Source organism: Pinus tabuliformis, chromosome J, assembly GCF_031772625.1.
Source record: "Pinus tabuliformis cultivar Carrire ecotype Pingquan chromosome J, CPIR1, whole genome shotgun sequence".
NCBI classification, from domain to species: Eukaryota; Viridiplantae; Streptophyta; class Pinopsida; order Pinales; family Pinaceae; genus Pinus; species Pinus tabuliformis.
The window spans coordinates 870,532,999-870,549,536 of record NC_142295.1 but is presented as its reverse complement, the minus strand read 5'-3'; the positions used below and the strand labels follow the sequence as shown (position 1 = coordinate 870,549,536).

General features: G+C 38.6%; 1 protein-coding gene across 4 annotated transcripts in view; it reads left to right on the top strand.

Annotated features, from left to right (window-relative positions):
• Positions 1-16,538, top strand: part of EMB2247 (protein EMBRYO DEFECTIVE 2247) — a 418,314-nt gene that overhangs the window by 24,069 nt on the left and 377,707 nt on the right. For all 4 annotated transcript variants that reach the window (XM_089378646.1, XM_089378647.1, XM_089378648.1 and 1 more), the window contains exons 4-7: positions 1,867-1,950; positions 4,508-4,602; positions 15,535-15,626; positions 16,023-16,076. In XM_089378646.1, the coding sequence (XP_089234772.1) occupies positions 1,867-1,950; positions 4,508-4,602; positions 15,535-15,626; positions 16,023-16,076 (325 nt within the window). The remainder of the gene's footprint in view (positions 1-1,866; positions 1,951-4,507; positions 4,603-15,534; positions 15,627-16,022; positions 16,077-16,538) is intronic.

Genomic DNA, 16,538 nt, shown 5'->3' with positions numbered 1-16,538 from the left:
GGTAAACCAGGGGTTGTAGCTCCTTCCAGTAGTGGCTGGTAATTAAACCTGGAGTTGTAGCCCTTCCAATTGTAGTTGGTAAATCTAGAAGTTGTAGCTTGCATCACGATATACATAAATTGTTTATATATATATCTTGTGTTCCTTTGATGTGATGTTATTGGTTAATGCTTTATGATACTAGATTGAAAGAAAAGTTGAAATATTGATTTCTCAGTATTTCTGACAAGAGCACCTACAGCTTCATCCATAGCGTGAAGAGAAATGACTTGACTGTACATTGAGGAGAAAGCTTGGTTTATGTGCACTACAATTTGAGGTTGTTGTCCTATTATTATGAGGTGGCAAATAATGATAGAATATATATGACTTGGGACAACAATGTAGAGGAGGTGAATTCAGAGGATGGAACTTTTAGAGCTCTTGGAGGCTGAACTATTTGGATGATCACATATCATAGATGTAACTCTCATCCACTAGCAGGATTCCAGATGCAGGAGCTTTGCTTTTATCTTCACAACCTCTAGTGTTGTGTTGGGGCTGTGTAGGTCTCGGTCGAGTTCAATGAGTAATTTCACCTACTCCTACTCCTGTTGTTCATAGATCACAGGAAAAGAATTTAGAGGTTTCTCGTGGGAATAAGAAAGCTTAGTAGATACTATATTTAGTTGTCCTTTCCTGTTTAGAATTTAGTTTCTAGAACTTAGAATACTTTGTCTGTATTATGGCCTCTTTTGTAACCATTATATGACAGTTTAAGTTTGAGCTTTGAAGTTTGAAGTTTGAACCAACCTTTAAACTGTTGACTGCATCTTACAGCTCTTTGGTAATGGATATTATGCTTTGTTTCGTTTCATGGTTGATGTTAGCTATGACAGTCTGTTGATGACAATTGTTATATGTTGAAACTCAAAGGTTGATGATTAATCATTTGAGGACAATGTTATAACTGCTAGGTGATTTATGTTATATGTGTACTAAATGGTGGATGCTTTAATGATCATTGTTAATCTAGTAGTTAAATTGATATTTTGATGTTTTCTGCAAGAAATTCAACATTCTGCATTTTTTTTCTTGAATATATTTACATCAAAATATATTAAAATGTTCTTTATAAAAAACACTTCTGGAATGCTCTGCTCTTGGAATTATTTGAAAATTGTGCTTCCCACTACCTGCTCCCAACACCCTTGTTCTGTGAATCTGTACAAATGGGGTAAAAAAAGAAAAGAGATTATGCAAAAAATATGGAAGTGTACTTCTCATTAATAAGAAAAAGCATGCAAATTATTTAAAATATTAGAAATTCTCCAGCATTGTCTATGTGTGTCTTCTCTAAAATGATACTTGCATAATATATAGAGTTGATAAACTTTAAGATAAAATATTATAACCTAGCTTAATCAACTCTCAAGTGCAAACCTTGAGTTTTTTGTCTTTTTATGGCGGGGTGAGGTTGTCTTACAAATCAAGTCAGAACATTGGAGAAATTTGAATTGTTGGCAGTTGGCTGAATTTCTGTACGGAATTGTCCAATTTGTCCAAATTCTGCTACTATGCTTTAAAGGAGAGTTTGGAAGTAGTGCACCATTTGGTGTTAAAAAGTAGTTTCGGTCTTGAGGAGTTAAGAAAATAAATGTTAGAGAAAATTATACCGATGCCATTAAAACAGTATAATGTTGGCAAGCAAAATATGAATATTAGATCCTTTCATATTCTAACCTCCTACAAGAAAATTACAAATTAGGTTGGCTGTCATTTTGGACTTGTTCAGTTTTTTGGGTATCTTTTGTTGCAAATTGTTTTTACTAGGTAGTGTTTGGGATTTCATTTTGTCTTATAATTGTACTGCAATTTCTTTACCAGGATATTATGACTAGATATTGGCGGATGAAAGGTAGGCCAACATTGTGGCTCCCTGGCACTGACCATGCTGGCATTGCAACGCAAGTAAGCAAGTTGAATCCAACAAAGAAATCACGTTTTGATTATTATTTCCAGTTGTGGTAGACAAATTATCTGATGTGAATGATCGAGTAGATTCTTTTTATCTTCACCAGTTAAGAGGTCTACTGTCTATGTGACTAAATAATGTATGGGTAATTTTGTGATTTTCTTAGTATCATATGTATTTTACTTATTAATTCCTTCTATGACATGGTTTAGTATTTAGTATTTACTAAGTCTTCCAAAGGAAGGATGGGGAGGTGTTCTTGTACTCCAGAAGATGAATTAATAATACCAGGATACTTTATGCATGGTTCTTCAAAAGTTGCACACTGAGAGAAACACCAAAGGAAGAAACTGTAAAATATGTGTTTTGGAGCTGTATAGTTTCTTGAACTTATTGGGTATGGGTCTCTCAAATTACACCCCTCTTAGTTGTTCCTTTCAACTGGAAACTGACAATTCTAGGAGACTATGAATGATCAAACAACATAACAGGGAACCTATCAAGTTAGAAGTGATTACTGTCAAGCAACATAAAAAGGAACCTGTTAGAAGGGTTCACTTTCCTTTGGAAGAGGTGTATAACAACTTGCAATGATGACTAGTCTAATGCTTGCCTTGGACAGTTGACTGCATTTAAAGTTGATCCGGCAGAAAGGATAACAACCACAATATATGTGTATAGAAAAGATGTAGACTCTGTCCAGACTGGTGCTAAGGTGAATGCATTGGCTCTGCTCACGTAAGTTGGGAGGGAGAGTTAATTGCAGTATTATACAAGGCAACTGATGGTCTTGCAGTTCGCTGATGTAATCATTCTTTTTACTGTAATATAAGATAGCTTTCCAGACAGAAGTTGCATAGCTAAGACAGACACACTTGCTCTCTTCCCCTATGATAGTAGAGGGGACAATTGCAATATTGTCTATTTAACTGATGGCTTTGCTGATGTAATGCTATTTTTTACCTGTAATATAAGATGCATGCTTTCCCCAAATAAGCTTGCATACTTCAAAAGCATATCTTGATAATCCTCAACTTCATTTGACCATGCATTTGACACATTTATCACCTGAAGGTTTTGTTTCAACCCTTTATAGGTGTTTCATTTTCAAAGCTATGCATGTTTGCTAACTCTACTTACGAAGTGTCTTTTGTGGCTAATCTTATGAAGTTCGTTCTGGTCCTTACCTCAATTTACAGTTGCTTGAAAATTATCATTTTTCTCTTTGTTCAAATGGATTCACTAGTCAATAGATGATGGCACACACTTTTAAGATGACAATTTCTAGGATACTTTTATCTTTTGGCATTTTTCTAGGTATGCACATGCTTATTGGCCCCTAGCATGCAACCTTTATGAACCACTTATGATTTTCACTAGACCTAGTATTTTTTCTAATTTTTTATTGCCTTTTGTACTAAACTTGCTATCTCATTATGTCACGACTCATATGATACTAGATAACCTATAGCCTTGTTGCTATGTAGTATAATGCATGCTAGACTATTTCAAGGGCTTATTAATTTACTTTAACTAATTGCAATGTTAGGCTAGTGAAAACAGTATACTCCTGAGTCCTTACATACATATATTGTTGAACCAGGATAACACTATGTTCATGTGGTTGGATAGATAAATCCCACAGTGGATGGAGGTTTTTATCTCTAACCGGGAAATTGCCATTACAGCTCTTTCCATTGTTCCTCTATTCAAACAGAACTCAGTTTACAGACTTGCAAGAATCTTTTAGTAGCAAATCCCAGTTTCAGTGGACAGATTTACATATCACTGTTGAGAGATTTCATTGCAAGCATATCCATCCACCTCATTCTTGCAAGATTGAAATTTTGAATAACCAAGTGGTACCTTGTTTGACCTTTGGATAGTTGAATGCACACAGATGGCATCACTTGAGTCTGAATGTTCCAAAAAATCAAAACTTTGTTAATAAGTTGAAGTTCTTTTTGAAGGAAAATTATGCATGAGTATAAAGTTTAACTGGAAGCCATTTTATTTGATGGGAGTGTTTAAAAAATATGAATCTTGAAGCTTCCTCATGGTTTATGGCATGCAAATAGTTCATATAAATAAGTTAGCAATGAACACCTTTACATATTGTTATTTTAGCTTCCATAAATAAGTTAGCAATGAACACCTTTACATATTGTCATTTTAGCTTCCATATATCAGTTTATTATATTTTATTATTGAATGCTAATAAGAACATTGATGTAATCTGCAGCATGAGATTATATTGTGCAATGTATTTGTGTTTACTTGGTTAAGAAACCCAAAATATTTCAAGTGCAATTTCAATTTTCACATCAAGCCTATTGTAATTATCTCTATTTGTCGCATTCATTCACTATTCCAACTCTATTCACCATTATAGGAGAAACTATTCTCTAGATTGCTATGTATATTGTGGGTACTTCCCTTGCCTTCTCTCCTTCAAAATTTTGTGCTTGGATAGGAGAATGTATTTTCTTTATATTTGGAAGGACTGATAAAAATAATAATTAATTTTGGAACTACCGGTAATGGTTGTTGCAGCTGGTTGTGGAAAAAATGTTGGCTTCTGAAGGCATAAGAAGGGAAGATTTGAGCAGAGATGACTTTATAGGCAGGGTTTGGGAATGGAAGAGGAAGTATGGATTCCTTCAATCTAAGATTGATAATTATTTTGCTTGCTCTTGTTATATCTCTTTAATTAAATGAAAATTTTACATGTTTAGTAGAAATGCTTGAATGTAGCATGTATGGAATTTCTCTTTTTCTCAGGACTACTGGGAACATTCCTATTTTCCCATTTTGAAGTCATTCCAAGCAAAATATTTTGTAGTCAGGATTGGGTGACAATGCCACCTATTCTGACAAAGAAACAGGCTTTTCAGTGGCATCATTCAGTTTATAGACAGAATATATGCTAGTAATTTGCCTTGAAGTATGAAAGTTTCCTAAAAATTCCCTGTTTTACTGCCCAATGCTACATGCAAATCCAAAATCATAGAGAAACCTTTAGAAGGACATCCCCCTTGTCTTTCTCATGATTGATGTAGAATTTCAAGAATAGGACATGTTGCCGCAAAATCTAACAGGTCTTGTAGAGGGCTACCCTACAAGGCAAGCACTAGACCAAGTGACAACAACAAGGTAGTGGCTCACTGTCACCACAGCGACTATGCCCTGCTCATTATGGATTTTCACCAATGGGAGGAGTCCCCGTATATAGGTCACTTACAAGAGATATTCTAGGCTGAGGCATAAGGTGACACACTAGGCTTCCAAGGGATAGCTCAACTTAAATACTAGGCTCAAACAATGAAGACAATGCAATTCATATCCTTTAGAGAGGCCAATTCTAAGGCACACTAGACCTAGGGCTTGATTATTAGCGTGTAAAGTGGAATGGCCTAAGTTCAAGGTGCTAAGAAAAGGTTTCCAACAATGTATATCAACCAAACAAAGGCACATGAAACCTTCAAGAAGCCCTCAAGTTGAAGCTTAACCAAACTAGGGTTTCTCCTAGGGAAAAATAACTAGGGCAAGAGAAATTATGGAGAAAAATGGAGAGATTAGCCACCAAGAGGAATGATTTTGAGGCAACCACTTCTACTCTTGATGTTGAATCCTTCCAATGCCAAAAATTCCCCTTCTAGCCAATTTTGCTCCAAGCCATAATTGGGTCGCTTATCCTTAAGAAGGTCGAAATAAGAGGGAGAAAGGGTGCAAAATTGAATTTGTGGATAATGTAAAGTTTGATCACCTATTAGACAAGGCCAGTGCCTAGTCCTTGGGTGGATGGAGTCTATGGATGTTTAAGATTGGCTAATCCTTGCAAAGGAGTAAGGATATTTTGATGCCCTAGCAACAAAACCCTAACTATTACCTTTGTGAGGGATCAATATTCACTTGGAAGAGCTAATTTAAAGATTCACCAAGGGGATTGTCATTCACATATTATACATGAGTAATGCATGCAATGATGAGATCTATCTTCTATACAATTTATCTTCAATAACAATGGTGCAATAGAAAAACCCTAGATCATCAATACATTCCATACATTAGACATAAAATCAGAAATTTATCAATAACAAAGCTCACTTACAAGATAACATGCATGAACAATCCTTTCATTGATCCAAGATAACTTCTCCAAAGACAAGAATATAGCTCCAATAAACAAAATGCTCCATAGATCACATCTCTCCAAAGGTACAAGAAGGCCAAAATTCTCCAAGAGAGGCCGAATTAGTCCAAGTGATGATGATTGGAATGAAAATTCCTCTACTCTTTTTATATGAGGAGGATGAGTCACAATATTAGCCTAAAGCCCCTACTAACAAGTTTAATCACAATGAACCCTTGGGTTACAAGCCAACCCACTAGCTTTTGATCAAAAGCATAAAACAAGCCCACACATGTGAGCCGCTAGCTTCTAGGGCTGACATCATGCATGAAGTATGCTCTAAAATGCCATGCGTTGGTGCTAGGAGGTGCCAAATGTGATGTAGAAGCATGTAAAAGTCATGATTTGAGTGTTGGCCCTCAAATCCACCTCAATGGCTCTATGTGGCCCCAAAATCTAGCTGGGGAACCAAAAAGTGGTCTCCATGAGTCTCCAACTGCTTATAGTGTCCATCTTTGCTCCAACGTTGAGGGCTTTCTAGGTGCTACTAGCCCTCCCAAGTCTCTAAAGGTGAGACCATCCTCATCTGGGCCCTGGATCAACTACCATCCCTCATAAGGTGCTAGTGCTTGCCTGGGGGCATGTTGGATTTAGGCACGCCATCTTGAAGAATCATCAAATCCAATCTAAAGTGGTAGAACGTCTTGGGTGCTGGAGGTGCCTAGGGTCATGTGTGATGTGCTGCAACTGTTAGGAGGCCCATGGTTCTCAATGCTTCACTTGATGGTGCCGATATGCCTCTCTAATGGCCTAGGTACCTGTGGGTAAGGTGCCCAAGACATGGGTAACTAAACCACTCAACAATCCCAATACAGATTCTAGTGAAAGCAACCAGTCATTAGAGGCAAAAATCATTATTGCATCTAAGTGAACCAAGCTTGAATGTCATGGGCTATTTAATACTTCAAATAAATATCTCCTTACAAAATCAAGGCCTTGAAATCACAAAGGTGTTTTCAGATTTTCTCCCCATGTAGGAGTGGCTAAAAGATAACACTATTAAGTGTTTTAAGGGGAAGTAACATTTCCCCAGTCCACCCTTCAATTGTTAGGTGTTGGTGAGTAATAATGATGATATGGTGGGGATAAGACTTCATGGCCAAGTGCCATGGTCAAAGGGACCGATTGATGGGGGATCCACATCTTGAATATATAGATGTGAGGAGGGAGCAAATTGTGGATGCATGAGTTACCAACTTGGCCTTTGCTTTTCCACCCTTCTTGTGTGCCTTTTACTTTTGGTTGATTTTTCTTTGTATTATTGCTCTTAGCTTAAGGGTTAGAGCTTACTTTGAATGATATAGAAGTTGAATTACCCCTTAAGGATGAGTCATTTCATCACTCATTGGGGGTTGGGACATGCAAGGGTTCCTTCTTAAGATGTAATGAAGTAACATGTGGTTAGGGACTAGGTGATGGCCACAAGGAGTGAAGTAGAGCTCATGTTAGGCTTTTTCACACGCTAATTTATATGTCCTGGCCATCTTTTGCATTTTGATATTCGTTCTTTTGATTTTGTTTTGTGTCCATGATATACTTTTTCAGTTTCTTTTAGCTGCATCAACCTCCCAGGGCAATGTTCCGGGCCCTACCTAAGTATGAGGATGTATGGGTACGAAATCCGAAAGAACCAATGGTCAGTTGAACCCAAAGAATGAAGGTGAGACGAGGGCTTGTAATGTATGATGAAAAGTGGTAATATTACCAATGTTGTATGAAGCAGGGGCGTTTTTTGGAAGCGGATCCACGGAAGAGTCATTTCCCAAAAATTTAGGAAGTGAAACATCTACTATATATATATATATATATATTTATATTTTTTTGCATTTATATTAAAAAAAATTCTAATATACCAAATTAGTTGTAGAAGACATGAAAACATGCATATTTTTACATAAATCAAGATAGATATGGTATCCATTGTAAATTTGTACATCAATGATTAATTATTCCAACATCAACCATCTAGAATCTAGATTCCTCCTCTTGTCTAGCCTTTGCCTCTACTTCGATTCTCTAGGGATATTAGTCAACATTGCCCAATTTTGATCAAACGGCCTAATCCAAGCCTTATAATATGGTAGAGAAAGCTTAACATGCCTGATCAATGATTTTGACTTGAGTGAAGGGTACATTTTTGCTAAGGCCATGACAAAGGAGTTCAACAATCAACAACACCAACACTGGGGTACATATAGGGCTCGGTGCTCTTGATTAAATGCCAATCACATGCCCTCATACATGATATAATCCAATGAAACGCCACAATCCCATTGATCCTGAAAACTGTTAAGTCTGCTGAATTTTGAATGGGATATGAAATTCTATTTTCTCCATATGAAGTCTAATGATGTTGGAACCACTCTCAAACGTCCCGAGTCATTTCATGGTAATGTTAAAAATATAAGTAAAAAGGATGAAAATGAAAGATAAAGGAGAATGTCACTTTTATTGTAAGAATTTAACATTACCATTTGGGAGCATCAAGGGGCACCTTGGAAGTATTCAAAAAGCATAGTTACTCACATAATAGTTCGAAATAAAAGAAAATCCCTGCGAAACCATGTGAGCCGTCCACCTTCTCTTGGATCTGCTCCTGATCCGTGGTGGATACACACCCGAACCTCAATGGATGCACAACCGATCCTTTCCAAATCCGTGGATTGGGCAGCTGGAACCGCAGATCGGGCCCCTACGGATCCGATTTTCCAGGAATCACCAAAAAATGGTGGAACTGCGGATCCGATTTTCGGATCCGTGGTTCCGCTGGAGGATAGGTGGCGGATCTGTACGGGATTGGATCCGCGGTTTCGCTTGAGTATCGGTGGCGGATCTGTACAGGACTGGATCTGCGGTTCTGTCGGAGGATCGGTGGCGGATCCACATGAGACACGGTTCTGCCTCCTGATTCTTGGGATCAGATCTGTACGAGATTGGATCCGTGGTTTCGCTGGAGTATCGGTGGCGGATCCATATAGGACTGGATCTGCGGTTTCGCTGAAGGATCGGTGGTGGATCCGTACGAGACACGGTTCTGCCTACTGATCCTTGGGGGGGATTGTTCTTGCAAGTTGCAACTATGAATATGACATAAGGATAGATGGAACTACCCTATCTCATTCAGGGCTTCCCAAGTAGTGCCTCTCCTATATCCATTAGGCCATTAGGAGAGGTTCCATTGGACTAGGATCGAAGATTAACCCCCCATTTAAGGTGAGAGAACAAGATCACGTTCAAAGCCCATCCTTCTTTGAAATCACCCCATTATCCATTGCAAATGCCCCAAAACAAACAAGCATAAGTACCTGATTGCAAAATGATTAAAGTACCTTTTGAGAGGAAGCTCCCCTTCGTCCATGTGCTCATGCAGATGGGTGAGAAGCATATGGCTGATGTAAGTGGTGGAGATATAATGGCATTTCATCAGCTAGTGGTGGTTGTCAGGGGCTATTGGCTGGCCGACTGCGTGTCGAGAATAGGAGAAATTTTTTCTCCTATAGGGTTACCCATTTTCGTGGGTAATAAGACAATCAATGCAATTATGAAATTGACGTCATTTACTTCAAGTTTCTTGGATTTTATCGCTGTGAACTTTCACCCTTAGGTTTGGTCCGAAATATTAAATTACAACAGTAATATTTCACTTGCATTCAACTCAATGTAATGTTGATCCTGTAAGTCATGGATGTCTCATATCTTCAATAACAAAAGATGCTATCAAAACATCTCAAACCTTCAAAGAACATGGGCACATGTGAATTTGAAGGAACATCACCTAGGATCATTAGCTACCTCCTAACTCCATCATCCCTAAATCAAACATCACGGGCCAAAATCTTTGGACACCACATTATGAGCTGTTCAAGACATCTACAAAGATGGTCACATCTCCATACAAGACCAAGACAAGTGGATTAGATATATCAAAATCACAATGACAAACAACTGCACAAATCCCATCCCTCTTGAAGTACCATTCTTGTGGTACAAGCAACAAACAACATAGGGCTGTGAATAACCTGTAACCATGGGAATCTTGCCCATGCACCTGGAAACCTTTGGCGATTGAAGGAACAAACTCAATGAGGTGACGTTTCTCTTTTTGAGACAGTCTTGAATCAAGAGTAACATGAATTTCAACTCCCTCTTCCTGAGAGAATTGAACAACTCTATCCCTCTACTCTATAACATTCCCGTCCGCTGGAAGCTTGGAATTAGTCACTAATTCCATAATAGGTTTCGAACATATCTCCATGGCATTTTCCAAACATGCACTGCATATGCCTCCTCTAGATGAGAAGGCTCATCTAGCTTCTCATTGGAATGCACAAGTGCCACATGACTAGTAGGCAACTTGTAAATGGCACCCTTATACACACCTTTAGCCAAAGTTATTGAACTTGCTAGACTACAATCATTGATACGGCCATGCTTTCCTTTAATGTAACTCTACAATTATGATTTGCCATATAAGAAACAAAAAGACATTTTTTCTTCAAACTAGGAACAAATAGAACATCATTGAACTTAAGAACATCACTTGATAGCATCTGGAAGGAAATGGAGCCCAATCCTCCCATAGGATAAGTAGCGTCATCACCCAACTCCACACTCATGCCTCCCTCTTGTGCCTAAGGTTCATTGAAGAATGTTCTATCATAAGTCATATGTATTGATGCCCCATTCTCCACATACCATCCAACACTTAGGTGCATTGTTAGAAGAGAAACAAGAGACTATGGAAAGGTAGCCTCAAGTTGTGATGACCCCTCATCCATTCCTGCTATAGTACCTGCACTCGTTGCAACGTCTCTTTATGGCTTGGTTTTTCCTTTTTTCCTTAGACATTGGATGGCATAATGTCCCATCTGGTGACATCTAAAACATTGCATATTGCCGAATCCTTCTCCTAGATTTAAACCTTCCTTCTTACTGTTCTTGTATCCTTTATTACTTCCCTTCTTTGTCTTCCCAATGAAGGCTACTTCTTCTTTCTATGTTGAACAGGAGTCCAACCTGAACTCTTCTTGCATAAGGTCATCCCAAAGCTTTGTGAAGGTAAGGAATTCTTCATGAGCACAAACACCTTGGATGAAAGGCCTCCACGAAGTAACAAGTCCATTCAAGGTAATGGACTGTAATGTCCCCAACTCAAACCATGAAAACTAATAGCAAATTGGTTGTCCTTTCCTTGGCTTACCCAAGAGAAAATGGACATAGAGCTACATTGGGTTTAGGCTCATGCATGTTGATTACTGTGCATAGATAATATTGAGCATGACTGGAAGTTATTTGGAGCACATGCATGAGTGAACTAAAGACCACTGAGACTCATGCACTGATTTAGGAATGAGTTGGCACTCTTCTTGGAGTTAACTAAAACGCATGCATGCATGAGTGAACTAAAGACCACTGAGACTCATGAACTAATTTAGGAATGAGTTGACACTCTTCTTGGAGTTAACTACAACGCATGCATGCATGGGGAGATAACTGAGAGTCTAGTCTAGCTACTTCATAGTAGTTTGACATGAGTTATATCTAGAGTATCTCCATTAGACTGAGCACGTGGTTCTTCTCTCCACTTCTACTTCAGTTGAACTCAAGCGTACTCCCTTAGCCCTCCGCATGGCCATCTCGTCTTAGTTCACCATTAATTAATCGAAATGCATGGAAGAGAACTCCAAGAAGACTGGTGAATTAGCAATGCCCATCTCCTTGAAACCTTCTCTTAACTCCAACGCTTGAACACTTTACTTTGGGCCATCCTCAAGTCAACAAGGCACACCTGCACATCAACTTGAGTCTCACTAATGCACATGGGTTGAAGACATAGTCTTGCATGGATAGTTCGATTTCCATAGTTGGTAAATGGAGAAGGTCGCTTTGGTAGTTATGAGCTGTATGTTGTGAGTTCTCTATTCTCTCGTGCTACAATTTTGGGCTTAAGCTTTGGTAACATTGAGTATCTGTAGTTTTGGAGAGACATATGGGCTCCCCTACTTAGAAGGGTGTGTTTTTGTAGAAGAGCTTAGGTTTGTGAGACCCTAGCACATCATCTTTTCTGGGTTGCAATTATTCATCAGGCTTGGAGGTCTATTTGGAGATAAAATTTAGAGGACAACTTCATATTTGTGTTTATTTCAACAAGTAATCTTCATATTTCTAATATTTGATTTTTATATGCAAATAAAATTTCATATTCTGTAGTGCCTTCGTTTTGGAAATATTGTTATTTTTCTAGTATCTCTATTCGAGGATATTATAGTGGTATCAGCACTGCAAGACTTGATAGCTTGTTTGGGTTAACTGCATGTGTGAAGAGTGTGGTCATAACCTGGAATCACGTGAATAAATAAATGGTTGGAAATAATCAACCATCCCATCAAGTGAGGAGGAAAAACAAATGTTTGTAGAAATATTAAAACAACTACAAATGAACAACCTTTATTTGAGTGAGATGGCTCAAAACACAACAAATGGAAGAATTTTGGTGCATAAAGGGAGAGTGGAAAGTAGCAAGGTTGAAGAAAACAATTGAACATTCTTTCGACAAAACTTTAGGCTCAACACAATCTAGACCTTTCATGCCTATTTTTATACAAGAGGAACCTATGGAGGACAATGAGGATGCTAAAATATTAGCTTATGTATAAAGATTTAGGGGCAAATTTTCAATCATCCAGCTCTTTTAAGGACTATTTGGAGGTCACAAAGTGCACAAATCCAAAGCAAAAGTAATGGAACCAAGGGAAGTAGAATTATGGGCTGTAGAAGAGGTTGGGACGTCTATCTTTACCAAGTTTGATGGATTAACCAAGTGTACAACTAGGGCTTGGATTTAGAAATTGGATACTTATCTTGCCCTAAATCAGATGAAGGAAATTGAGGCCATCAAGTTTGCTACCCTTCACCTTGAAGGAGCTGCACATGAATGGTGGTATCACGGTTTAGTGACACAAGGACATGGTGCAATAGTCTCTTATGATCAGTTCTATACTACATTGATAGAGTGGTTTGACCGCAAGGATTCAGAGGCACACTCTAGAGAGTTGGCTCAATTGAGATAGGTTGGGACACTTGATGCATATATTTCAGAGTTTCAACAGTTATCAATCATGGTTTTTGATGTGACTGAGAAGAGATTGATTTCTTGGTTCATAGAGGGCTTGTTAGAACCTCTCAAGGGTTGGGTCAAAGCTTTTGATTTGCTAACCTTGCAAGATGCTATTAAGGATGCAAGGAATATGGAGTTATCCACACCACTAGCTAGGTTTCCTAGCAAGTTTCCACATAGACCTTGTTACCCCTCTTTCAGCAAGGGTACTTCAAAACTTTTTGGCCACACCATATAAGCCCAAAGGATGTGCCTTATAAAGCCCTATGGGTGTGTGTGTTGAAATTTCTAAGTCTGACACGTCAGAAATCCCTACTGTATTATCTGGTTTATTTTCTCCTACTTGTTCTTTTCATTAACAAGTTATTTATAAATATAAATACCGAAAATAAACAAAAATACAACCTTAACACATATACAGACAACAACTGAAATAACTGAGACAATCACACAAGGGACACCATTATTTTTGGACAATCGTCCCCGAAAAAACCCAATGCGGGAAGATCGGTGCAACAGATATGAGGGTTTTACTATTATGCAGTTTCTGAATACAACTAGGGTGCTAGAAATGGCTCACTCAACAGAGAATGCCCTCGGCAGAAGTACCTCTCCTCAAAGACAAATATTCCGGTTGATCAGACATCGGATGATCGATCCCACAACAACTACGACAACTCCTTAGCTGGACAGCGAAAGCTGCTCCAAGCTTCTCCACTGCTTTGCGTCACTCTGCTAGGGACTGCGTCACCCTCTCAGCTCACCAGCACTCAGTCTACCCCATGAAAATCACCCAGCGCTGCCTCTTGGCCCTGCGTCAACTCTGCTAGCCTTTGCGCAGCTACTAATGCCTCTGCGTCAGCCTCTTGGCTCTCTGTGTCAGCCCTCTGACCCTCTGTGTCACCCACGCTGGCCTCCTCAGCCTCTGCGTAAGTCCCAGCTGCCTCTGCGTCAGCCTTCCCAGGCTCTGCGCTGTCTCTCTAGCACTATCTCTGCCTCTCTGCCATGTATTCTCGGTCTCGTGCCAAACTGCCTCTAAGTGCAACAGATCACTGGTTCTATTCTCTCAGCAAACCCCGCTCCAGAAAATCGAACTGATTGATCAATTTGGTGTATCTCCAATTGACCCTTAAGCCTCCTCTTATACTTTTCCTATTGAGTCTTCAGCAACTAAGATTAAGACCCTAATCAACGGCTAAGATTAGATTTGGCTTGATCCATGTCATTTAGAATATTCTCACCCAGTTTTATATTAATACCCATTAATCTTTTAATTTTCCTAAGTTTAGACTTAAAAACCCCACTAAAAATATTAATTATTTTAATATCTCTTTAATCGGGTGGAATTTCCCCAAACAATTTTTGGGTCTTGGAGATCTTATGTGCCTTAGCCTCTCCACCAATTTTCATGGCTAGAGCACATCCGATGCTACCACAAATCAACATTGTGTTGTTTGTGAAAGTGACTCTTAGATCCCCATCGGTGTGGACGACCATGGCTATTCTTGGTATTGATTGTTTCATGATATGTCTTCCTCTATGGCATTGCTAACTTTCCCCTTGGTGGGTGGTAATTCTCTGCCTTGATGGATATTTTAATATCCTAGGATGGTGTGCGAGTATCATGGAATAAGCATTGCTAGGAATCATGGTTTAAGGGAGCACTTGTATCAATAAAGCCTTGTAAGGGTGATCACCATATGTACTTTTCCTTGACATTATCCCTTTTGATCCCAGTGCACCCCGCTACCCACATGTGCCATGTGTCTTATGTATTTTGCACTCTCCTTTGGCCTTGGCTTTGCATCCTAATAGTCTCATAGTTCCCAATGCATTTGCATCTCCCAAGGCATCATGCTATAGGTTTTGAGGCAAAGAAGGTGTCCATTTGATTCTCTATGCCTAGATGAACCACTTGTCTTTTGAAGCAGTCAAAACACCCTCACAAAACTCTAGTTATAGTAGTGGACCCAGTTTTGGGGCAAAGGGGCTTTCCATGTGGCAGTGCAAGCAACATAATTTGAAGCTAAGTGATGAGGTGGACATGTCCAAGGGTCATCCATATAGTGTGCACCTTACATCACATGAAGCACTCACAAGCATCGTGTAAACACTTTTGGAGTAACCCAAAAACTAACAATTGATTGTGTTTCAAATGTAGAAATGGCAAATAATGGATCTTATCATAATTGCTGACTGATTCACTTAAATGCTTTGTGAAATGAGAATGATTTTGAAGTTTTTTCATAATCTTCAAGTTGCTGTTTCCAGGTATGGAAGGACCATAACAAACCAGCTCAAGAGGTTGGGTGCATCATGTGACTGGAGTAGAGAACATTTCACTCTTGATGAGCAGTTGAGTCGTAAGTCAATACTCGTGCCTGTAAATTCTTGCTCAGTGGACTTTCACTCTTTGTGGAGATTATGTTCAATTGTAATTCAAGTTAGCTTTCAATAAGAACATAAACTGTGTGAAGGATAAGCAAGTTTCAAAGATAGTTTCAACTGCCAGTTTCTGGCTACATGCCAAAGTTGCACCAATTCTTGTTGCTGAAATGCAAACATTAGACAATTATAATGTGAACAACAAAAGCAGAATTGCAAAACCTGCTAAATTTTTTTCAATGGCATATTGTATTCTGTGCAATTTGCACATTTGTGGAATCCTTTCAAACTGAATGGATTCAATAAAGAACTCATGACTTTGGCTACTTGTTGTTTTTATGTTTCTAAGATCTTTTCAATGTTTTTGTTTGCAGAAGCTGTTGTGGAAGCTTTTATTCGGTTGCATGAGAAAGGCCTTATCTACCGAGGTATTGGAAATCTTATGTGTGGGATAAAGACATTTTTATTTGTCTTGATAACCCTCCTTATTTTTCTTAACATGCATCATAAAACCTGTCACAGAACTTTTCAATTTTTCACTTGGTTAAATAAAAGAAGATTTCATTTAATTACTGGATATAATACAAGTTTTTCGAGCAGATAATCAGTGGGAATTTCTTGTTTAGTTCTGGGATCCCACTTAGATTGGACAGAAGAAGCATGGCTTTTAATGCTGTACATGTCTTCATTTTTTGGATAAATAAAATGAGGTTTTGATATGTTTTGAGATTGCACCTGAGTAATTCAGTTCTAGCATAATTTTTTCTTCTTGTTCTATTATTAATAGCATCACAAGCTAGATTATAGGACAAAAACACTTCGGATAACCTCCTGATTTCCAAAGTAATTATAAAAGTACTAACACAGATAACTAGAGCTGGTCTCTACGG